This window comes from Sarcophilus harrisii, chromosome 4, assembly GCF_902635505.1.
Source record: "Sarcophilus harrisii chromosome 4, mSarHar1.11, whole genome shotgun sequence".
In the NCBI taxonomy this organism is placed as follows: domain Eukaryota; kingdom Metazoa; phylum Chordata; class Mammalia; order Dasyuromorphia; family Dasyuridae; genus Sarcophilus; species Sarcophilus harrisii.
The window spans coordinates 286,256,061-286,282,488 of NC_045429.1; the positions used below are offsets into that span (position 1 = coordinate 286,256,061).

At 37.5% G+C, this 26,428-nt stretch overlaps 1 protein-coding gene across 1 annotated transcript; it reads right to left on the reverse strand.

Moving 5' to 3' along the window:
* Positions 1–1,955: 1,955 nt before the first annotated feature.
* On the reverse strand, positions 1,956–17,518 carry TRIM15 (tripartite motif containing 15). The gene is made up of 7 exons (XM_003768896.4): positions 16,859–17,518; positions 16,018–16,113; positions 12,725–12,955; positions 11,593–11,615; positions 5,804–5,916; positions 5,335–5,367; positions 1,956–3,508 (listed from the first exon to the last, which is right to left on the reverse strand). Exons 1-7 carry the CDS (start codon positions 17,249–17,251, stop codon positions 2,991–2,993), a joined length of 1,407 nt encoding a protein of 468 aa, XP_003768944.2. The 5' UTR covers positions 17,252–17,518; the 3' UTR covers positions 1,956–2,990.
* Between the last annotated feature and the right edge of the window lie 8,910 nt (positions 17,519–26,428).

The following is a 26,428-nucleotide window of genomic DNA, read 5'->3' on the forward strand; positions in this document are numbered from 1 at the left end:
TATAACCTATTTCAAATTACTTATGTTATTATCCAAAAAAAAAAAAAAAAAAACAAAGAAAAAGAAATATTAACATTTTTACCTAATAATGTAGGTTGCTGCTGCTACTATTACTTCCTATCACTGCTCCATTCCCTTCAAGGCAGCATCATGTAAACACTATCCTGCGGTAGATAAGTGTTGAACCTGGGAGTCAGAAAGATTTGGGTTCGAATCTAAGTATTTATGAGATCATGTACAAATCATGTTATAGCTCTTTGAGATTCCATTTCCTCTACTGTAAAATTTTTAGTATTTTCATAGAATTGTTGTAAGGTTCAACTGGAATAATGTATGTGAAACTCTTTGTAATCTTTAAAGAATCTTTATAATGTCAGTCATCATTATTAAATTATAACTAGAGTATTTTCCTGTGTTCTGAGATTGCTAGGGCAGTTTTAGCCTCAGGGCTGAAAGGAGACAGAATTGGGAAATTATTTTCAAGTGCAAGATGTCACTATGTGAAAATAATAATGTAGGAATAAAGGTGTGAGCATGGATAGAAGAATGAGAACTGACTCTGAAGTCTGAGGACTTGGGTTCAAATCCTGTCTTTAATTAATGAACAACAATTATTCTTGTAAAATTCTTAACGTCCCTAAACCTCAGTTTTATGATTCCATAAACATTTGATCTTTTGAATAGTTACACTTACCTGAATTATAGTAGCAATCTATCAACAGTACAACTAGGTTAAACAGTGAATAGAGGACTCAACCTGGAGTTCAAATTCAATACTAATCTGTATGACAATGAGCAAATCACTTATGCTTACTCAACCCCAGTTTTCTAATCTATTTAATAATAATATATTATATTATATATGTAATATAATATAATAAGAGCACCTATTTCCCAGGCAAGTTATAAGGATAAAATAACATATTTGTAAAGTGCATTGAAAATCTTAGAGTGCTGTATAAATATTAGTTGTCATCATCATCATCATCATGATAATCATTATATTTATTAGAATTAGAGTAGTTTTGTGTATCTCCAGTCTACAGAGTGATGGAGTAGAAATTACAGGTAACTAAATCTCTGCTCTGGAAATAAAATATACTGCTTTGGATGATAATGTGTTTTGTATTTCTGGAGAGTGTCAAGCAGAGTCTGAATGATCCCTTGTTGAAATGTTGTTCAACAAAATAGACATAGGAGCATTAAGCACCTTCTATATGTCAGACTCTATTCTAGGTGTTGGGGGAATAGAAAGACAAAATTGAAATATTTCTTCCCCTCAAGGAATTTATATTCTATTGTTTGAGTAAAGGTTGAATTACATAATCTATGATGATCCTCCTAAGTCCAAAATCTACTTGTAGGACTCTATGGAAAGGATCACAGAGTCAAGAGATCTGGGATCAAATCATATTCTCTCACTATCTGAATGAATTTTGGACTCAGTTTCCTTGTCTAAAAAAAGAAGGGATCCAATTAGATGACCTCTAAACTTCTGATTCTAAATCTTATGATCCTATTATGCTTATGTCATCAGGCTAAATAATAAGCAGAGTTTCTAGAACCCTATGAGCTTCATATCTGTTAATATATTAGTCCATAGAGATAGATTCCTTGGCATCTCATGGAACCAAGATTTTGTTGAGAGGGGATGAATTGGCTGTCCTGAACTTCTGCAAGGTGTGAGCTACTGCTTTGTGCTGGGTGTATTAAAAAAAAAAAAAAAAAGAGTAACAATTGTAGTTATCCTTTTTAGTTTTTATTTTTTGGTCTGTAGTAGCCTAAGAGAGCTGAGCTCAGAGCTGGAATACTATGGGGGGGGGAAGGGGAAGAGTGAGCGTAAGGGGAGTTCCTGGGGAACATTGCCTTTTTAAAGAGAAAACAAGATTGTTCGATGTGTTTGTATAGCTCGAAAACAATGAGATGCTAAATACATCACACCGGGCAGCAGAATGTCTGGACTTTGCTCTTTATTATAACTTTGAATTCTTTGAACAGTGGAAAGAGTCCCATTCCCGTCCAATAATCACAAGTTCTTTTTGTTTCAAAGTGAGATCACTCTTCTCATTGAATCATAAAACCAGATGCCTATGTGTATCACTGTAATACAGGAATTATCAGAAGGTCAAGGGACTTGTCCCTTTAGCAACTCCTGTTTTGTTTCCTTTATGAAAGGAGCCCAAGACTTAAGGATTTTATAAATTTGGGTGCCTCGCTAGGTCTCCAGGGTCAGAACATGAATTCACTAGAGAAGACAGAAGAACTGTATTGATTATAGGTTTTATTGGAAGAGCTTTATGGTTTTCTGCCCTTTTTGTAAGGTCTAATAAAGGCTATTTTGAATTCAATATAAGCATTGTTATTTGAGGGCTCATACAGAACTCTTTTTACCCATATGTGGATACCAAGACATATTTGAACCACATTAAGAAATTTTTCAGAGGAAATCTTGGGTGGGAGCAACATAAGCTGATTTTTGGAGGTGTTATCTGAAATATTATAATTCCAAGTAAGTCCATACCTTGGGACACAGGGCCATGTTTTATCTAAGATAAAGTGTATAAGATGGATATAGAATGAAATCTACTAGGGACAGAAGGTTAGAACTGGCAAGTTCTAAGAGAGAACTAGTCAAACACCCCTATTTTATAGTTAATGAAACCAAAACCTGAACTTATCTATTTTCTTTCCAATTAGGTGACCCAGGAAGTATCTTTTTTTAACATTCATCCTTTTCCTCACCCTCCATATATCCCCTAAAGTTCAATAGATATTCAGTAAATTTTCATTCGATTCTACCACTACTGACATTATGTAAAAGTTAGGTTAATTTGTCTCAGCATTGGAAGTGAAACATTCTTGGAACAATTTCTATATATCTAAAGATTTGACTAGAAATAAGCTGAAAAGGAAGGAAGTTGAAACCTGCTATATACTAGAGCTCAGGGAATACAGGGGTCTAGGGAAATAGAAGTAGGGAGAACATTACTTCAGGTTTTCAGAGTCAATTGGGAACCCTTTTTCCAAACAGCAAAGAATGGAAAGATTTTGCCTGAGAAGGAGGTGAGAAATGTAAAGATAGTGGTCTGGGTCTCAGCATTGGAGAGAGTCACATGTCCTCCACTGTAGTCTAGAGTCACCTGAACTCTGTGGGGAATTTCATTCAATTGTAGATCAGTACCTGGGCAGGTGCTGGCCCAGCACTGGTGATAAGAGAAAATCACAGCCCAAACCCCCTCCTCAGTGCTCAGGCCCATATCCCCTTTCCTCTTCATGTCTTCTCGGGCCACACCCACAGTACAACCACCTCCATCACCTAGCACTACTTCGATTTCCCAGGAATGTTTTCCAGAAGAGAAACCTTGAGCACCCAACACAGCAGGTAGTCTATCAAAACGCTGGGGATTTTCTTGCAGATTTTGCTTCTGTTTGGTATATCTCACTGATTTCCTGTCCGTGGAGAGGATCAGGCTCCAGCTAGCAGTCTGGGGATCCAGAGTGATACCTCCTATAGAGAGAATAGCAGAATATTAAAGCCTGATCTTAATCTAGGCCAGTAATTTTCTTTCAGCTTCTGATAGATCCTTGGATAAGTGCTCCCTTTCCCCCTGGTATGATATGGCTACCAACCTGGTACAGGGCCTTATCTTGCATCAAATCTGGATTATTGCAATAAGCCTCCTGGTGGGTCTCTCTTCCCCTTGTCCCTTCCTATTCTAGTTCATCCTCTATTCCAGGGGTCCTCAAACTTTTTAAATAGGGGGCCAGTTCACTGTCCCTCAGACTGTTGGAGGGCTGGACTATAGTGAAAACAAAAATTTTGTTTTGTGGACCTTTAAATAAAGAAAATTCATAGCTCTAGGTGAGGGGGATTATCGTCCCCGGCTGCCACATCTGGCCTGAGGGCCGTAGTTTGAGGACCTCTGCCAGGTCTATTCAATTGTCAAATTGATTTTTCTAAAATGCAAGTCCAACCATTATTGCCTATTTAATCAATTCCAATAACTGGCTCTCTATTGTATTCAAGATCAAATATAAAATCCCATTTTTGGCTTTTAAAGTTCATTCTAACTGGGTTTGTTCCTGTCTTTTTAGTCTTCTTACACCCTAGCTTCCTAGCTTGCTCCGCACACAAACACTTGCATCTCCTGACGAGCCATTTTTATGGGCTGCCCCTCATACCTGGCACTTTTTTCCTTTTCATCTCCATCTCTTTACTTCTCTGACTTCCTTTAGTTTCACCTAATGTCCCATTTTCTATAAGAAGACTATATATCTCTTGTTTGTATGTAGTTGTTTGCATGCTATCTCTCCAAGATCTGTGAGCTCCTTGAAAGCAGAGACTATTTTTGCCTTTTCCTGTATCCCCAATACTTAGCACAATGCCTGGCACACAGAAAGCTCTTAATACTTCTTGACTTGATTTGACTTGACAACAGAGGTGGTGATGCTATCAACAAAAGGATTTAATAAACATTCAGTTTTGGAGGTGAACACTCCTTACAAAAGAGAATGGAAGTCAGAAATGAGGAGACTGGGTTCAAATCTCAGATCTCACTCTGCATTGCCATGACTAAGTCCCTTAACATCACTGAGTTTTAGTGTCTTCATCTGTAAGGTTGTTATTATCATAAGACTGTTGGGAGGAAAGCGCCTTGTAAACTTCAAGTTCCATGTAAATGTGTGTTGTTGATCTTTCTTATTTTACAGATGAGTTCACAGAGGCCCAGAGAAGGCTAGTTGTTTGCCTAAGATTATACAGCAAGTTAGTGGCCACAGAGAATTATAGGACTTATAGTTAAAAGAGATGATTAAGCTCATCTAGTCCAGTCTCCCCTTCCCTCTCTTACTGTACAGTTTTCAAAGAAACTGGGGCCAAAAGCTACATGGGAAATCAATCAGCCAATCAATCAATAAAAATGTATTTATTAAGTAAGTGTTTACCATGTATTAAGAACTTGCTCTGAAGTCAGAGGACCTGTGTTCAAATCTTGCCTCTGATATCACTTATGTGACTTAGGGCAAAGGCCCTAATATCCCAAGGTCTTATCTGTAAAATGAAGAGTTGGATCAGATGGCCTCTGAAGATTCCCTAATAGTTCTAGATCTATGATTCTATGATAAAGGGACTTGTCTAAGGTTACATAGCAGAACTAACCTTCAGATTCTGAGTCTAGTATTTTTTATTATTTTATGCTGGTATCAATCAGAAGATAAAGATGATTTTTTGGAGTGGGGGAATTGGCTGTAACTCAATTACAAATTGACAGTAAGTTTGAGGTAACCAGCTTCACCCAACTCTTCCCTTCCACCCCATCACCTCCATATATCTACCTGCATTGGTGTCCAGATGAAGCAGCAAGTTTTCTGGAGGAGAGTAAAAATAAAGAGATGAGATTGGATCCAGTGTAGTGCATTAGTCAGATATCCCCTCTGTACTGAGGGCCTTTTGAGGACAGAGGTCTTTCTGTCCTGGCACTGTGGGGAAATCAAGAGGGATGAAAAGTCTTGGTTTAATGGAAGAAAGATGGTCCTCTTCAGGAAACTTGTAGTCTAATGAGAAGAGGGAAGAATAACACATGCTCTTCATGAGTAAAGTTGAGACATTAGAAAATGATTGAATAAATAGAATAAACAGCATATATAGCATCAATTAGGAAAGACTTTCTGGAAGAAGGGAAGTTTAAAGCAGGTTCTAAAGGCAGAGAGGGAAAGGGCTTGGTAGAGAAGTGCCCTTAACTCTCCCTTCTCCCAAAGTTGGGTAGGTGGAATTTAGAAAAACTATAGTCCCCTTATTCTTTACCTGAGAATTTCTCCATCATCTCTGGGAGAACACGCATTTTTTGGTGAAGATCATGGATCCTTCTTGCCAGACCAGGAGAAATAGATTCTGGACTGAATCTCTCTTTCTCATACCTTCAGACACAAGTTAGTAATAAATTATTTTTAAATTCACTGAAAGATTAAGGTAACACAGTCTCTGATTGTTTGTGCTGATTTTTTCCTTTCCTTTTTTTTTTTTTTTCTCTTGTGTTTAAAAAGAGCATTTGTTATATGGAATGGCTCTCTGGGAAAAGGAGAGGAAGGATTCTTGGGGAAATTATGATGATTTAAAAACAAAATACTTCAATAAAAACTTAATAAAATAAAATAAAATAGAAAGTGGAAAATGGGAGAGATCTGTTTTCAAAAGAAAAAGCTTGACTTCAGGCTTCATTTCAGCCAAAATAATTGTTGAACATCAAGAAAAGGAATTGCTGATCACAGAGTTTGCATGAATTTGCCAAAAGCAGATAAAGCTAGATTTAAGATTATTTAATTTTTGACACAAATATTAACCTACTAATTAAGAGTGTTGTAGATATGGTTTACTTAGATTATAGCAAAGCATTTGATATCACTATGTTAGTCTTGTGGTAAAGATGTGGAAAATGTGGACTAAATAATGACTGGATCTAAAAATAATCTTTAGTAGTTTGATGTCAACATAGACTACAAAAGGAAATAGAAATGTTGATAAAGAAAACAAAGCTGTGAAGAGAAGCTATTCTAACCCAAGTTTATACAGAAGAAGTAGGTATTGGAGTCAACACAGTTTTGAGGATATTGGGAAATCAGTTCTTAATATATCTGGGCAAGAAAAAGTTTTCAAAAATTTCAGACCTTATTATTACCAAAAAAGATAAACTAAATTATATTAACAACTACTGACTTACTTTCTTATTTTTATAAATTTTTTATGAGAATATTATACATAGTCATTTAGGGCCTCACTAATGAAGGTATGAGAAACAAGAACATTTTTGCAAATGAAATATATAGGCTTATTGATTTAGAGCTGGAAGGAGTCTTAGAGATCTCATTGAGATGAAGAAATTGAATCCCAGAAAGTATTGGCAAAAGTGACCCAGTAGTAAGTGATAGAACTGGCATTTAAATCCATTGACTCTAAATCGATTGCCCCTTCTAGTGTATCACACTGTCACTCTACAGTAGGTCACACCTTTGCAATCACATAATTGAAGGGCATAGCAAACACAAGATCCTATTTTGCTTATTGACAGCTATTAATTTTTTTTAGTTTACTGAGAACAATGCTACCTTAAAAACTTTCTTCTCCAATAAGCATTTCCCATGTTTGTAATATTTTATTCCTTAAAAGATGTAACATAACTTTATTCATAGTTCCCCTAATTATTGATATCAAGTGATGCATGAAATGAATAGACATGCATGCTGAAGGGTTTTTTTTTTGTCACTGTTGTGATCGATGCACAATCTAAATCTGAAAGGACTTCCATCTGGATAGTGGGTTTTTCCAGGTGTTTCTCTTTGCATATGATGTGTTGACTATATCTCCTAAGTGAAGCCTCTCCTACATAAATACTCAAAAGAACTTTTTATAACTATTTGCACTTTATAACTATCTACACTAAAAGAACTAAGTGGATGAATGATGCTTATTGTGTAGACTATATAAAATTGGATGAACAACCCACCCACTAGTATTCCAGTCTCAGGAAGACACAAAAGATGAACAATTTGGAGTTGGATAGGAAGAGGAAAGCAACTTGGATTGCCTATGGAAAATTACGCAATGATTTTTAATGGTCCAGCTTCTCTCTGTAATAAAGGCATACCTTTTAAAAACATGATATTATTATTCCAGTGCTGCTATGAATCATGGAATACTATAATCTTAAAGTTGATAGTCATCTCATTAGAAACACTTGGTGGGTGTGAGTGGGTTGCAATGTATTACCAATTCAGAATTGTTAGAGAAAAAAGTGGTATAAAGGCAGTCATCAAAAACATACATGACTAGAAAAGAAAGTGGATATGAAGCGGGTTATCGTCCCTTTAAGAAATTTTTTCCTATTGATTTGTGATTCCTTTCAGATTGATCTATGATTCCTTTCAGATTATTCCCAGCCCCTCCTGGCTGAGGCATATCAGTCCAGGATGCCAGGGCCTTTGATTCACAAATCCTGGTCAAAAGCATTCCTTTGAATTCCAATAGGAGATTTGGGCTTGTCCCAGCCCCCATCAGATCGAAGCCAACTTGGGCTGGTTCTGATCTGCTCGGGTTTTCCAACCCTCACCAAGACACCCAATATAATGAGCTTCCATCAACTAAGGTCTTTGCAGATGGACCTTGGCAGCTCACTAAATTGCCAGGACTTTCTGTCCACTGAGAACTGCATTCTCAATGCAAAACTCCATTTTCTATAGATCTGCTTGCTGGAATAATATTCTTTTCCAGTGTTGTCCTCTCCTTATCTTCACCTATTTCCCTAACCAGACTTTATGCCTTTCTAACCTTACTTCCAATTCCTATAATAAACCTCTTACCAATCTAGGTTTTCAGGTCTGTAAATTCCTTTACAGAGAACCTCTGCACTGCCAGAAGGGAGTTCCCCAAAACTCCCTATCCTTGCGCTGAATCCCAAGGGGTTGCAGGGGAGCCAAACTTCTCCATTTGGTTCTTGAACCCCAAACCTGCCACTAGATCTCATTTAACTCCCTGACCGCCAGAAACCCTAATTTCATTTTGGTTCCCTAAATCTAAACCTTATCAGATATGGTAAGAGCAAGTGTTAACCAGCATACCACTCGTGCTTCATTAATATCTTAATGAATATTAAGTGAGACTCTTAATAGAGTGAGACTCTTAGATGAATCCCATGTGAAGATTTTATGGCAGAATCAACAAAACTTTTCATCATTAAGCCATTTGATTCCAGGTACTTTATAGGAACTAGGGATATATATCCAAAAATGAAGCAGTAGGTGAAAGCTAGGTACAATAACTTTCCAATGAGTTCTTAAGTTGATTTTGTATGGTTGGCAAATGATGTCATAAGTATCCAAATGGCCTTGGCAGAAAAAAATGTTCCCCACTCCTAGTTTAGGCAGTCGTAGGGATTGTGAATGTAGAACCTCAGGGTAAATTATTAAACCATTTCTAAGAGTTGATCTGGATTAGAAGGTAATCTACACCCTCAGAGGAAGTATCCGAATAGATGAAATCACAGACCTATTACAATGTTAGAAAATCAATATAATAGATCTTTAGCAGATTACTGGGATTTATGCTTGGCCTTTAACATTTTTCATCAGAACTTAGATAAAGGCACAGATATAATACTAACAAATTTGCAGATAACTCAGAGCTAGAAGGGATAATTAACATGCTTTGATGACAGTTAATATTAAAAAAAAAAATCTGAACGATTTTTAGACGAAACTTAATAAAGATAAATGAAAAATCCTACACCTAGGCTCAAAAAATCAACTTGGAATATTTTTGCAAAAGATAAGGAAGGCAAGGCTAGCCAGCAATTTATCTGAAAGATATCTGGGGGTTTTAGCGTATTTTAAGTTCAATAAATTAATAGCATGAAGTAGTAAGCAAGTAAGTTTGTTGAGGACCATGCATAGTGTAAAATCCAGAAAGGCTGTAAAGGGTTAACAGGGAATTGCACAGGAAGGCCTTCTCTCAGCCCCCGCAGCTGTGTATCACAGTACACTTTGAGAAGTTAAGGGAATGATCAGTTCTCACAGACTTGCAATAGTGGAGTTGCAAATCAGTCTCAACTGTTATCTTACTTTTAAGTTAAGCTAGCAAACTCCTTGGAATCAACATGACCTTGGCAACCAGAGATAAAAGTCTGGAGGTCATAAAACATAGTTACAGACAAAAGTGTAAGAATGTATGTTTTTCTTTAATGGATAATAATCTTGCTGCTTAGAAAACATTTATATTCTGCATAGGGAATGGAATAAATCAGAGGTATTCACTGACATACAGTTGCCTTTTGTCTCCTTGTATCATTCGTGTCCTCTCACATGATACCAACTATTCTGCTGGTCAGAATTAGATCCCAGCTGCCACTAACAAATGGCCCCTAACATAAGTTAATGCAATCTTAGGCTGAATTAAAAGATTCATAAAATCAAGGAATCAGAAAAGGGTCTTCTCTAGTGAGGTAGGAGTTCAGGATTTAAACAAGACATTTTTTAAAAGGACAAAAATTAAAAAAAAAATGACTAAGGAAAGAATAAGCTCTTATTATAATAAGGAAAGAATAAGTTCTCTGCCATAGTAGGAACATATTGGCAGTACAATGACAATTCTGGATGCCACATTTTGGGAAGGATATTAATAAACTGAAGAGCAATTGGGGAGGACGATTAGGATAGCAAGGAGTCTCAAGGTCATGTCATATGAGGACTTTTTGAAGGAACTGGGAATGCTTAGACTAAAGGAGAAAGGATTTATGAGAACATGATGATTTTAAGTATTGAAAGGCTATCATAAAAGAAGAATTAGATTAATTTAGCTTTGTCCTCAAGGACAGAAGTAAGTACAAACCCCCCCCCCCCGCCCAACACATTTAGGTTTGATTTAAGGAAAAAAATGTTCTAATAATTTCCCCAAAATGGAATGGGCGACCTTGGAAGGCAGTAGGTTCTTCCTCATTTAGGGTCCTCAAACGCCCTTTGAATGACCACTTGTTGAGAATGCTGTAGTGAGGATTCTTTTGCATTTATGGATTGGTCTAGATAGACAACTATGGATTTACTTTATTTACTTATGAATTAAGAAAAGGGGGTAGGAGAAGGGTTCTGGTGCTTCGGAGTTTTATTTCTCTTTGTTCATCATGGAAAGTTTTTCCCCATAGAAACAACATGGACTTCCCTGGGGAAGTCCACAAAAATCTGATTGTAGTTAAAAAAATTTTTTTGGATCAGATTTATAATTTCAATGACATAGAGAATTCCTCATAGGAAATACCCTCTACTAGTGCAGATCACAATATGCTTGCAAATTAGAGAGTCAGTCCTCTGGTATGCTGTGAAAGATTAAGTGAATTAGTTAGCCAATATGTTCCAGAAGTAGTACTTCCTTGAATTGAGGTCTTTCTGACTTATGACTGGTTCTCTATCCTCCCTGCCAGTCTTTCTTATAGCTTAGTTATTGTACTAGTAATAATAATATGGTGTAGTACAAAAATATCAAACAGTCCCCATGCCTGCCCAATCTGATTAAAATGCAATTGTTTAACAAAATAAATAAAAATACAATATAATGTGATGTTAATTTATGATTTTCTTAATATGTGGCCTGCAGGGATCCATTTTCATTGGAGTTTGACATCACTGATATAATGGATATGGTACTAGACTCAGAGTCAGAAAAATCTGGGTTCTTATCTTACTTCAGATATTTACCATGTGAGTCTGTTTAAGTCTTGTTAGATTTAAATTCAAAAGATCTTAGCTTGAATACTACATACTGGACTATGAAGAATATTTGACAGAGTCCTCTGCAATTGCAAGGCAGCCACATACCTGCTTTGAATTTAATTAGAAAAATTCTCCTCATTTATAAAATGGAATGACAATATTTATATTACCTACTTCACAGGGTTGTTTGTGATGAAACCCATTTTTAAACTTTAAAATACTATATAAATATGCGATATGACGATGAGAATGTCAATTTGTCAGTATGTCTGTGTGAATGCTCGTTTAGGTTTGTATTTATGTTATATATGAAGAAAGTAGGACTGAGGAAGGAGGACTTACCTATTCTGGGTCATTTTGACATCCTAGAAAAAAATAAAATAAGAACATGTACTCAGTGTCTTTCCTCCTTGGGAGTTCCCATCCACCTTAAACAGTCTTTTCTCTCTTTCCAAATCTACCTGCAAATCCTCTTCTTCAGGGAAACAAAAATCACAGAATCTGAGTACTGAAAGGGGCCTTAGATATAATGTAATCCAAGCTTCTCATTTTATAAAAGAGGATACTAAAGTCCAGATTATGGAAAATCCACTTTGAGATCATTGAAAGTGGATGGCAGACCTAGGACTAAACTGTCATTCGGTCTAGTAAAAGGGATGCAGAAGTCAGGCACCTGGGAGCCAATTGTTAGGTTTTTCAATGTGAGCATTTACATGTCAGAAATTGGCAAACATTAAAAAACATAATCTGATTTATTGTTTTGTTGATTGTCCAGACTTAAGAAAGTGATGGAGAAAATCTTAATAATACAGATTAAATTTTAAAGCAGGATTTTTTTTCCCTTAGAGAGCAGGTCCTTTCCACTATGACACATTGCCTCTCCCTTATTTAATACCAGTCTTCTTTAATTTATGTCAACTTATCCTTTTGCACTTGTTTTGTGTTTTCTATGCTTTACATACTGTTCTTTGGGTGTGTCAAGTTTTCATCATTTTCGGAGTTCCCTGAAGGGAGAAACAAGTTAACAGAACAACACATCATATATTTAGAGCTGAAAGGGACCAGAAAGGCTATTGAGTCCAACTACTTTTTATAGACAAAGAAACTGAAGCACAGAGAGGTTAAATGACTTCCCTAGAATCACACAACTAATAAATATTTGAGGCAAATTTCAAATTCAGATTTACCAGACTCCAAGTATACAAGTTCAGGATCTGCCACTAATCCACTGTGTGACCTTATTAATCTAAGCCTCAATTTTCTTCTCTGTAAAACAAGATTTCTAGACTAAATGATCTTGGTTCCTTCCATTTCTGATATTCTATGACCATTTTCTTCTTACTATTAATTCCTTCTTCACCTAGGACAAGGAACAAGATTCCAAAGTACTGATTGAGTGACTGATCCACATTTTTATTCATGTGGATAAGTAGGACTGAGGAAGGGAAGGGAAGAGAGAGGAAGTATCACTTACCTTTAGGAGTTCATTTGCTGACTGTTGGCACTTCCCCTCTAACTCCTTTATGTGAAGATCCAACTGGACAATCTCTTCAGAGACTTTGTCAATGTAATGATCTCTCTCCTTCCAGATCTCTTTTTTTAGCTCCCCCAGTTTATCCAGGAGAAGGCGCTGTTGGTCCTCAAGTATTTGCTGCAACTGTTCAAATGCCTCTTCCACCTGCTGCTTCTTGGATTCAATTTGGGTCTGCAGTGAAAAGACAAGGAATTGGAGAAGATAATATGTAATTGGGGGCGGGAAGAAGGGGTGGAAATTGAGGGATATCATAAATCCTTACACACTATATCCCAGAAAGTTTTCCCCTTAGGAGTAGATGACAATGATATAAGGAAACCATTTCTAAATCTGAATCCCCAAATCACTGATTCACCTGTGGTTCCAAGAAACTGTAGCATGCACAGCAGCCACACCCTGGTAAACCCATCTTAGCAGATAAGCTAAACCAGTTTAAGGGTAATCAACAGGTCTCAAACTTGTCAGTGAGTTGGGGGATATCTACTCCAAGTTTGTGAAGACTTCCCCTGGTGAAATAAGAAGATGAGAACAATTCGTTACAATGGTCATGAAGATGGCTGAAGCAAGCGATGTGGAACACAGTGTTTCATCAGACCTTGAAGATGGCAAAGTCATCTACAGCATCCTAGGCCATCCCTAATCATCTTGACTTTTTGTCCTGCCACTGAACTTCAATGACTCTGAAAAAGAGAGTGAGGCTGAAGACTCTGTGCAACTCACTTGAATCCAATTTACTAACAAATCATGACATCAACCATGATATCATTGGTCCTCTTTGTGAAAGAGGGATGAATACAGTCAAGTGTGTATTGCTAAAATAGGAGATACTTTAGCTAGATTCTAGAAAGGATTTACTAATCAATCTATGGTCAAGATTTGATATCATCTGTTCATCTATGCTAAAAAGGTTTTTAATAACATTCTTTTGTCATTTTAATGGTCGTTTTGAATTTTTAATGATTTTATATGTACAATCTATTAATGTCATAACATCTTTGTGTGATATATTGTTATATTTTTCCATTTCATACTTGAGGAAACTGAAATCAAGTGAATTACCCAAGATCACAGTATGTTTCAAACTGTAACAATGGAAAGGGAACAAACATTTATTAAGTGCCTACTATGGGCCAGCCACTGTACTGAATGCTTTATAGATATTATTTCATTTGGTCCTCACACCAACTCTGTGAGGTAGGTCCTATTATTATTATCCATTGTACAGGTGAGGGGATGGAGGCAGGCAGAAATTAAGCCACTTTCACAGGTCACACAACTAGTAAGTATTTGAGGTCATATTTGAACTCAAGTCTTCATGACTACAGGCCCAATGCTTTATCCACTTGTTTTTTAATCACTTAATTGATTCTATTATTACAGTAACAGAGTAGGCCAATTGCTCTTAAACACATATGAAGTATTTGGCTTCTTACATTCTGAAATATGAAAATATTTGGCAGGCTCAAGTGGATAATTTATTTTAGTTTCAAAGATGCTTTAAATCTTTTTTTTTTTTTTTTAATCTTTCAATCTTATAAAACCCATAGTATTTAGACAGGATTTAAGGAACAGAAGAAATTTTCTGTGGAAAATGAAAGTATGGCACATATTTCACTATGGCAGTGAAAATCAGCAGCTCATCGGCCACTTGCATGTCATCTTAATAACCATAGCTAATATTTATTTAGCACTTTCTATATTCTAGGTACTATGATAAGTACTTAACAATTATTTAATTTGATCATCTCTACAACTCTGGAAGATAGAGGCTGTCATTTTACAATTGAGGAAACTAAGGCAGGTATTGATTAAGTGACTTGCTCAGGTCATACAGCTTGTCTGAGTCTGGATTTGAATTCAGGTCTTCTTGACTCCAAGTCTAGTTGTCCTGATTGTGCCATTTAGCTTTATGGAGTATAGAAACATACAGAGATGCCTGGAGTACAAAGAAATTACTTGTCACATAGTCACATCAGAAGTAGGACTTGAATTCAGACCTTGCTGATGGCTTTCTATACCACATCACCAATTAAAAGTCTCTTAGAATACGAATACCTTAATATATAACTAAGCAGAGAACAGAAGTCCAAATGACTAAAGCCTTAAAGAATGAAGGATAGATATTATTTGCATTTTACAATGAGGAAAAGAAAGCTCAGAGAGATTGAGTAACCTTTTATGATCTACAAGAAATAAGCATCAAAGGTGGGATTTGAACCAAGGTGCCTTCATTCCAAATCCACAGGATTTAGACTTCCTAAATATCATCCCAGAGATCTTTCCCCTTGACTAGCTTTTTCAGAATGAGTTTCCTGACCTCTTGCTCCTCATCTACTTACTCTCATCAACTGATTTAATTAGATTATTGGATTTAAAATCAGGAGACTTGGGTTTGAATCTCAATCCTACTACTTATTTGATTTGTGGCTTTGGAAAAGTCACTCTCCCTCTCTAGAGAGATTTACTCATATAAATTTTCTCATTTATAAAATGAGGAGGCTGGACCAGGAGATCTTTAGTTCCTTTCTTACCCTAAATCCTATGATCCTGTCACTTTAATGCTTTGTAAATATTATTTTATTTTTCCCCCCAATTACATATAGTTTTCAACATTTTTTTTTTAAACAAGGCAATGACTTGCTCAGGATCACACAGCTTGGAAATATGAATGTTAAGTGTCTGAGGTCGGATTTGAATTCAGGTCCTCTTAACTTCAGGGCCAATGCTCTATCCACTGTACCATCTACTTGCTCCCTAGCACTTTTTTTCTGAGGACATCATTTTCCTTCTCTGTAAAATGAGAGTTAGACCAGATGATCATAAATCCCCCTTCCAGTTCAAATCCTCAATTTTAAGAGTAAAGGGAATTTGTGAGAAAGACAGGTGATGTTTTTGAGCTTGAAGACTAGGGCAATGGCAAAGTCAAATTTTCAGACTCCCCATTAGTATTGCAATAATAATAACAATACCTGGTATTTATATAATGCTTTAAAATTTGTGAAGCACATAATGAGCTTTACAAACTTTGTATATAAGTTATTTCCATTTTACAAATGAGGAAAATGGAGTTTCGAAAAAGTTAAATGTTTTGCCCATAGTTATACAAACAATAAGAGTGAGAGGTAGGATGTGCTTGCTGACTTCAGGACCAGTACACCACCAAAAAACACGTTTTGATTGAGTTTGTGAGGGCAGCTTCCAAGAGGAACAGCTGGTTGGCAATGCTTCCTTACCAATAACACCTGGAGTTTCTGTTCTTCTCGAGATTTCATACGCTCCATTTCTTCTTTCTCTTCGTGCAAGACCTCTAACCTACTTTTCAGTCGTTCCTGGTGAAAGCAAGAAAGTAGGGTTCTTGAATGAGTGATAATTCTTATGTATTTGAAAGATAGCTGTGATGCTGAGATAATCTCAAAACTAATGGTGAAAGTTGTTGTTTTTAACAAAACCTGGGGTGGAGTATGACTTCTGTTGCCTATTACTGTGACTTTAAGTGAGATACTTTCTCTGTACCTCATTTTTCCTATCTACAAAATGAGGGTACTGAACTGATCTTCAATCACAAATAGAAGTAGTCATTTCAAGCTATCTTCAAAATCATCCAAGGGTATTATAAAATCATTAAGTCAAAGAGCTTCAACCTTGAGATAACCTCTCAAACAAACTGGATTATTTATTAATTTATGTACCTAGGCTTTCCCTCCAGTATTTCCTTCCTTCTCTCCACCTCCCACTTCCATCTCCACTTCTTTTCTAGGAACTTTTCATTCTGAAGAAGGATCTCAAAATTCTTCCAAGGTACCTGAAGTTAGTAATTGTGGTTCTCCTATTTGGGAGCTTCCTATGAGAGGGGAGTATCTTTCCCTATTTTCTTCCCTACATCTTGCTGCTCTTATCTGACTGGGAGCTTTTTCAGTCTGGGGAAAGTGTTCCTTTCCTCTGGATTCCTTCCATCACTTGTACTCAGGACAAGACTCTGCTGTTCCTCACTGACTGGGAAAATGGGGGCCTCCAAGGTAAACCTAAGACTATCAAATCACCCTTACCAAATCAGGAAAAAGAAGAGTTTCCTACCCTGTAGGGTTGAGTGGCTTCATCCAAGAGTACCACAGCATGAGCCTGGTGATTGGAACTCTCCCGGCAGAGCACGCAAAGGAACTCCCCATCATTCTCACAGAAGAAGTAAATTTTCTCACCATGCTCATCACAGTGAGTCTCTCCTCCGTGGCCCAGGAGCTTAAGGTTCTTTGTGGCCCAGCTCTGGGGCTGAAGGGCCTCTGGCTGCTTCTTCTCCTTGCAGATTGGACACAGCCTAGGAGGATGGGCACCCTTTGGTGAGGGTGGTATGAGACACAATCTGCAGAAGATATGTCCACAGAGGTAAGTCACTGGATCCCTAGGGAAGCCACTACAGATGGAGCAGCATACCTCCTCATGGACTATCTGCAAGGAGGTTGAGGGCATCATAATTTATCCAGCTTGAGCTCCTTCAGGCCTCTACCACCTTTTCCACAAATTCCTTCTCCCTTAATTGATCTTTAAATAGTCAGTGAAAAAGAAATAGGAAGGGGCCTGAGTCTCTGTTTCCTTATTTGTAAAATGAGGGGGTTGATCTAGAAATGATATTTAGGGTGCCTTCCAGCTCTAAGGCCTATGATCCTACAGAAATCTGGAAAGAAAACTGACTGTCCTTTATCCTTCCCTACACCCTAGCCTCCAACAGTCAGCTGAGAAAGTTCAAACTCCAGAGAATCAATCTTTCTTTACCCAGCATTCCCCAAGTTCCAGAAATGAAAGTTGTCTCCAAGTGAGTCAAACTCTTATTAAGATTTTATTGTAAGGTCTTTCTGAGAGATGGGGAGGGGAGGGTGATGAGAGATGCAGGAAGATATAGTTTTCTGAAATGCCTCACCTTGATGATGATGATGATGATGGTGTGTGTGTGTGTTGGAGGATGGGATGTGGAGCAAGGGAGGAGATCTAAAGGAGAACAGGAAAGGGGAGGAGAGACTCTTTGTTTAATTTAACAAACAAGCGAGAGGCCATAAACCTAAAACAGGAGGGAGTGCCCAGGACTGCAAAGTCCAAAAGATGGTGATTTGCTTCCGGCATTAGGGGAGGGCCTCATTGCAGCTCATTACAGATTTGGAAAGTATAGGGAGAGATTATCAGCTCCTTCCTTTTTCCTCTCAACTTCTACCTCCTATTTTTCCTTTCCCCTTTTTCTTCTCTACATTCCATATCTCTTTCTCCCACCCCTACAATTTTTGTAACACTTTATAAAAGGTGGCAAAATGCAGTGAAAAGAGTAATAGTAGTTATGGCATCTCTGCTTATGCATTTAGTCTGTTATGATATATTTTGAGAGAAATGATTATCAATAACCAATGATTTGAGGAAATCTAAAGTCCCTCTCCCACCTTTTTCTAAGGTCCTGATTTCAAAAGCAGTCTCTTGAAGAACATTATTGATAATGAGATTGGACTAATTTAATGATCTTGGTCAGACCCCACTTTGGTGGGGAAGCAGGTTTGCTCTACTCTTAGTTGGGTGGGGATAATTCTTTGAATAGATTGCCTAAGACTGAGGATAATTTAGAAGTAAAAAACATAATCAAAGTTTTTTAAATTGGATCAGCCCATCTTTATAATATTCATTGTCTCATTAGTAATCAATCAGTCAAGAGTTGATTTGTGACCTTGTGAACAACCTTTTCTCAATGGGTATATAAGTCTGACCTTGCCACCATGATAATCTTTGGTCTAAGAGAGAGGTGCCAAATGATGTATTTTATTAATAAAAACACTGACATTGTTAATAAAACTATTGAAGTACTGATAAATTATGTCTCTTGAACTTTTTAAACATCACAGTTGTTTTGGTTGAAGGAAGCATATACAGAAAATTCTGCTTTATACGTACATGTTGGGAAAGGTATGTGGTATGCAACTCACCAATAAATCACAGAGGTCTCTCAAGGTGTAAGAAGAAAGTTTATTCAATTCTCATGAGAAGCAGGCAGTTGCTCTCACCTTATAGAGAAGGTGAAAGTGAGGGCTCTGAGCACAGACAGAGGGGCACTATATAATTTCCCTGACACAATACTGACCCTCCCTACTGGCCCATTCTCATTGACTGAGAATGTAACCTTACATTCAAATGGAGAAGCAACCCCTAGATTCAAATTTAAACAAAGACAATCCTTTTACTGACCCTGAGACATATGCTTTCAACTTATGAGAGATAAGGGTTGAGTCAGTCCACTCCACACCTTCCCAGACCTGCTCCTCCTCCCCATATCCTGGAAACTGTTGCCAATGAGAAAAGGCAGGGGAAAATAGGAACCTGATACCATAGATTAGTTAATTTATAATTTGGTTTTTGAAGAAATATCAGATTTTCCATTCAAAGAGAACATTGTTTTAATAGGCAAATAATGTCTTAATATTATGAAAATAATTTTGACCTTAAAGATTCCCCTGGTCTGGGGCACCACCAGTGAAAACCATTGGAGAGTGGTGGGAGTGTCAGACTTGGTGTTAGGATGGCTTCCATTCAAATTCTCTCTGACATTTATTAATTGAGTATCTCAAGCAATCACATACGCTCTCTATACCTTGGTTTCTTCTCCTATAAAATAAGGAATTTAGACTATATGACCTCTGTAATTGCATTCAGCTGAACACTAGGTCTGAAAACCAGAAGAGGTGAGTTCAAATCATGCCTCAGACATTTGCTATGTGATCCTGGAAAAGTTATTTAACCCCATTCAGCCCCAGTTTCCTCAACTAAGAAATGAGGACTAATTTCTTTAATGAATATTGATGCAAAAATCTTAAATAAAATGTTAGCAATGAGATTACAGAAAGTCATCCCCAGGATAATACATACCAGGATAATACATACATAATACATACATAATACCAAATAGGACTTATACTGAGAATGCAGGATTGGTTCAATATCAGGAAAACTATCAACATAATCAACTATATTAAAAATCAAACTAACAAAAATCACATGATTATGTCAATAGATGCAGAAAAAGCATTTGATAAAATCCAACACCCATTTCTATTAAAAACACTAGAGAGTATAGGAATAAATGGACTTTTCCTTAAAATGATCAGTAGCATCTATTTAAAATCATCAGCAAGCATCACATGTAATGGGGACAAACTAGAACCATTCCCAATAAGATCAGGAGTAAAACAAGGCTGCCCACTATCACCATTACTGTAAAGGGCTGAAACTCTGAATAGGTGCACTTGAATCAGGCAACCAAGCATTTAAGGCTAATTACTTATTGGACAATAACTCTATTAGCATGTTTGGAATTATTTCTCTTCTCACAGTTAATACTAGCTCAAATGCTTGGGGTTAAGAGAATTGTAAAGAGAGATTAGGGGGTGGAATGAGATAAGCCAGAGTCACTTTGGAGGTGAACAAAGAGTAGGGAGGTTGTGGAGAGCTTGTGGCAGTCTTGTCCATCCTTTTCCCCTTAAAGACCAAGGATTTTTGCTTATCCTGACACTGGCTGATTTTGGGGCCTCCAGGGAGCTAGCTCAGATTTCACATTTGGTGCCCAACATGTGAACCAAGGACCCTAATTTCACTGAAGAAGTCCCAGGTGACCAGGAAATAGGGTGAGTATTTTGATAGACAAACAGGGAACTTATTTTGTTAAGAGCTAAACTAGTAACTCTCATTTTCTAGCTGAAATGGGGCAGATATTAGGAAAAGAATCTCTCCCACCCCCACCCCCACCCCAAAGGAGATCTACAAGAAGCATACTCAGACTGATAAAGAGACAGGGTTTAATTGTGACTTGGGAGCAGATTGATGGACTCCTGGATACATTAGAATGTATATCCCCTTGGTTCTTCAAGGAAGAAGAAATAGAGGCAAATAATTCGAAACCAGTAGATCAGTTGTGGGTATTATAATGATAACGGTCCTGATTCACTTTCCAAAGAAACATTCTATATATACAACATAATACAATTGACCTTAAGGAATCCCACAAGTTATAGAAAAAAGAAAAGTTTTAAGGTCAGATGAGGAAGTATGAGGAAAAAGAGGAAGACAAAGGACAGATTAATGGCAATCTTGCCAGGGGGCATAAGGACTTAAGTGAACTTGAAGGGAGTGGTGATTCTCACTCTCATAGCCCAGCTTTAACTCTGCCTACACTGGAGCAGGTCATTGACACGTCCCCATCAACTTTACCTTCCAGGATGGAGGGAGGAGGAGTAGTGGGAGGGGCAGTGATATCACCAGCACCTCCCCCCCCAGCAATAATCCCCTCCCTATGACTAGATTGCAAAAGGCAGTATTTAAAGCCACAGAAGAAGGGCAGAATACAACTGATTTGAGAAGAGAAATGTATCCTGTGATTCAACAGTTTAACTCTTCAGGTCAAGAAAGGAGAAGATATACTTCTTTTGATCTAGAACTCCTCAAAGACCTGAAAAAGGCTTGCACTCTTTATGGGGCTACATCATCTTATGTTAAGATATTATTACAGAATTTGGCTTAGGAAGTATTAACCCCTAGTGACTGGAAATCTATAACAAGGACATGCTTAGAACCTGGACAAAACTTGTGGCTTTTGGAATATAGTGAGCTCTGTAGGATACAAGCCCAATGAAATAGTCAAAATGGAATTAATACTCCAATCACCTATGACCAACTAACAGGTGTAGGTTCTTATGCAGACATTTCAGTACAGATTAATTATCCCATAGCATCATATGAGCAAATTGCTTCTGCTGCTATCAGAGCATGGTGTTTTGGTCTTTTGTAAGGTAAACAGGACATAGGAGAGGCCTTCACAAAAATAGTACAAAGGCCAAATGAACCGTTTGCTGATTTTGTGGGATGTCTGCAGACAGCTGTCATACAAACTATTGGTGAAAATGCAGCAACAGAAATTATGATAAGGCAATTCACTAAAGAAAATGCTAATGAGATTTGTAAAAGAATTATACTAGGACTACACAAGGATGCTCCTTTAGAGGAGATCATAAGATGCTGTGCCTCAGTGGGCACAAATATCTTTTACAGCCAAGCTATAATACAGACTTCCCGAGATCCAAACATGGGAAGACAGGGACCCTTTTGGCAAGGGACTTCCAGAGAGACTTGCCAATGTTTTCACTGTGGTAAAGTAGGGTATCTGAAAGCTCAATGTACGCATAGAGACAGAGTGAGAAAACAGGGTGGGAGAACAAGACCCAAAACCGCATGTCCAAAATACAACAGAGGCTTCCATTGGGCATCAGAATGTAGACTGATTCAGGGAAATGGGATGAGGGGCCAAGGCAAAAAATACTTGGGGCATGATGGCCACCAATGCTACACCCAGAGAGCCTTTAGAAGTTCAATACCCAGACATGACCAATCAGCCAGGAAGCAATCTGATGGGAGAAAGGGATTACAATTGGGGAGAATAGAGTTGTATGCAGCTGGGACTACTGAGGTACCCACTGGAGAGGTGAAATCTGTTCTTCTCCAGCCTATGAATCCTTTGCCTCCAGGCACAATAGACTTGACCATTTCATCTCCTGAGAGTCCTTACAAAACAGTGTCCATCCATACACTGATGTGGGAAACTGGGGAATGTGTAGATAATATCCCAGTCACTAACACAGGTAGACAATGTGTGACTTATCAACCAGGAGAAGTTAGTAGCATCAGGTTTATTGATACAGACTCCTAATAAGCAATCTGGTGATAGTCACCCAGATTCTGACTCCAAGCAACAAAATCCAGGAATATTCTGGACAGTAGCTGTGACAGCTGACCAACCTATGCTCACTATCTATATAAATTCTTCCACATAACATTAGAAGAATTGGTAGACATAGCTGCAGATTGTACAGTCATTAGAGGTTCTAACTGGCCCAGTCACTGGCCAAAGATTAAGGCAGACACCTACATGTCTGGCATAGGGGGATCAATAGCAGCTGAAGTTAGTGCTACCCCTTTGAGATGAACATTTGAAGGCAAAACAGGAGTTTTTACTCCTTTTAGAGTTGAAAAAATCCCCATCAATCTATGAGGAAGAGACCTTTTACAAAAATTAGTATTACAAATGAATACTTTGGTTTTTTAGGTAGGGCTGCTGTTGAAGGCCTGCCAACACTTTCACCTGTTTCTATCCAATGGAAAACTGAAACACCAGTGTTGATAGAACAGTAGCCCTTAGCTAGTGATAAAATTCAGGTCTTATTATTACAGGAGCAACTTGACCAAGGACACCGACAACTTTCTCTAAGTCCTTGGAATTCCCCTGTATTTGTTGTAAGAAAGAAATCTGGAAAATGAAGGATGTTGACTGATTTAAGAAAAGTAAATGAACAGATGGAAACTATGGGAATTCTTCAGCCTGGACTTCTATCTCCTACTCAATTGCCTAGAGAATGGCCTCTTTGGGTTATAGACATTAAGGATTGTTTCTATTCTATCCCTCTAGATAAGGAGGATATGAAAAGATTTGCCTTTTTAGTGCCCAGCGTTAACTTAGCTGAGCCTTATAAAAGATGTGAATGGACAGTTTTGCCACAGGGAATGACAAACAGCTCTACTATGTGTCAAATGTATGTTGCTGCTGCTCTTGTTCCAGTAAGAAAAGCATTTCCAAAAGTAATGTTACTACATTACAGAGATGATATATTGGGATGTGCACCTGAGAAACAAATGTTAGAAGCATGTCTACAAAAGACCATAGAAACATTAAGGAACCAGAAATTGCGCATAGCTCCAGAAAAAACTCAAAGACATGCTCCCTTACAATATTTAGGATATGAAGTATACCCTAAGGTGCTTACAGTACAAAAACTTTCCTTTAAGAACAGAGATGCTAAACACCTTAAATGACTTTCAGAAATTGATAGGAGATATCCAATAGATGCAACCTGTGTTAGGCTTGCATGAAGCGTCATAAAATATGACATTTTAAGGGGAGACAGTGCTTTCAACTCACCATGCCAGCTTACAAAAGAAGCTCAAGAAGCTTTGAGAGAAGTTGAATTGGCTTTATCCAATGTGGTTGAAAGAGTCACTCAAAAACCCTTGGAAATATCAGTTTTTGCTACACAAGAGGCACCCACAGCAGTCCTTCATCAAGGAGACAGTGTGATAGAGTGGGTGAACCTCCCGGCACAACCAGAACAAAGCCTTACTCCTTACCCAGTGTTTGTGGCTAGAATTTTATTAAAGGCCATTAAGCGAGCAGTATAATTATCTGGGATAAGATCTGATAAGACATACACCTTTTATACTGATGTACAAATTAATGACCATTCCAGAGTGGCAAATTTTATTAGCCATGGCTTCAAATTTTATACATGGGTCTCCATTAAAGATAACCTGACTATTACATAATTGACCATGGACTCTTGAAGAAAAGGTTTCTAAAGATTCTCTTAAAGGACCAACTATCTTTACAGATGCATAATAATATTTATATTATTTATGCTGTATACGCTCATGACTTAAATTTTTTTTTATAAGAATATAACTTTATTTTTTTTAATTTTATTTATTTTATTTTTTTAATTTAATAGCCTTTTATTTACAGGATATATACATGGGTAATTTTACAGCATTAACAATTGCTAAACCTCTTGTTCCAATTTTTCACCTCTTACTCCCCACCCCCTCCCCTAGATGGCAGGATGACCAGTAGATGTTAAATATATTAAAATATAAATTAGATACACAATAAGTATACATGACCAAAACGTTATTTTGCTGTACAAAAAGAATCAGACTCTGAAATATTGTACAATTAGCTTGTGAAGGAAATCAAAAATGCAGGTGTGCATAAATATAGGGATTGGGAATTCAATGTAATGGTTTTTAGTCATCTCCCAGAGTTCTTTTTCTGGGCATAGCTAGTTCAGTTCATTACTGCTCCATTAGAAATGATTTGGTTGATCTCGTTGCTGAGGATGGCCTGGTCCATCAGAACTGGTCATCATATAGTATTGTTGTTGAAGTATATAATGATCTCCTGGTCCTGCTCATTTCACTCAGCATCAGTCATGACTTAAATATAAAGAGAGTAGTCAGAACTCCTTTTCAGTCTACTCAGCAAAATGAATTGTATGCAATCATTCTAGCTCTTACTTATTATCCAGGAGATATAAATATAACATCTGATTCAGCCTATTCAGTAGGTGTGGTACAAAGAATTGCCACAGCTCAAATAAAATTTGTTGTCTCTAATATAATATATATCAGCTCTTTGAGGATCTTCAAGAGCAAGTGAGAAAGCATCCAGGTAAGATTTATATCTTGCATGTTCACTCTCATAGTGGACTTCCAGGGCCTATTTTTGATGGTAATTCCAAGGCAGATAGCCTTGTAACCATGTTGGGCAATACTCCTTTATTTCAGGAAGCCCAAGAATCTCATTCTAAATATCATCTGGCTGCTTGAGCTTTAGTTTACAATTTGAACTAACAAGAAAGAAAGCTAGGAACATAGTTAAAGCCTATACAGCTTGCCTTCCTTTCCACGCTCTTACACTACCTCCAGGGAAGAACCTTTGTGGTTTAAGAACCAATGAAATTTGGCAAATGGATGTGACCCATTATAAATCTTTTGCTCCTCTGTCTTTTATCCATGTTATGGTAGACACCTTTTCAGGATTCACTTTTGCAATACCAGCAGCAAAAGAGACAGCCCGAGTGGTTACTGAATTCCTTATACAAGCATTTGCAATTATGGGTGTGCCACAAGCAATAAAAAAAGATAATGGACCTACATATACTTTTAAACATTTTGCACACTTTTGTGCACAATATAAGATTTTACACGCCACTGGCAAATCCTTTAATCCTCAAGGACAAGCAATAGTAGAGAGGAGAAACAGAGACATTAAAATGCTCCTCCAAAAACAAAAGAAAGGGAGAGCTACAGATAACCCTAGAGAGCGTCTAAATTTAACTCTTTATACTATTAACTTCTTGATTTTTGACAAAGATGCACTGGCTCTGGTAGACAGGTTTTATTACCCATCAGAAGGGCAGTGTCCAATGCGAGCAGCTTCACTATCTTTAGATAATTGCCAGATCCAGAAAGTGGTGAATGGAAGGGCTGGATAGGTTAACTGCTTGGTAGAGAGGATTTGCTTGTATCTCTACAGATGGAGAAGAAATCAGATGGGTGCCAATGAGCCATATTCACCTTTTCCATTAGAGAGAGAGGGAGCAGATCCTTGAAATGAATAAGAAGACCCAAGAACCAATGGGTGGTCCCATAGCTGATTGTGCCTACCACTGAAAGAGCATGGCAGTTATGGCAATTGACTCATCGACATCAAAAATTGTTGGACTTGGAAACCCTCGGGAATTATTGGATTCTCTGAGACATGATAAGACTGTTGTAGGACTTGAGACCTCAGGAATCACTAGATTTTCTGAGAAATGATAAGACTGTTGCAGGACTTCAGAATCTGCAGGCATCACTGGATTTCCCAATACATAAAAAGACTGTTGCAGGACTTCAAAATTTGTGGGGATCATTGGATTCCCTGACACGTGAAGTAATGGACAATAGCTTGGTTTTGGACAATCTTTTGGCTGCTGAAGGAGGCATATGTGTGATTGTTGTTTACATACCCTCCTTCTAGTA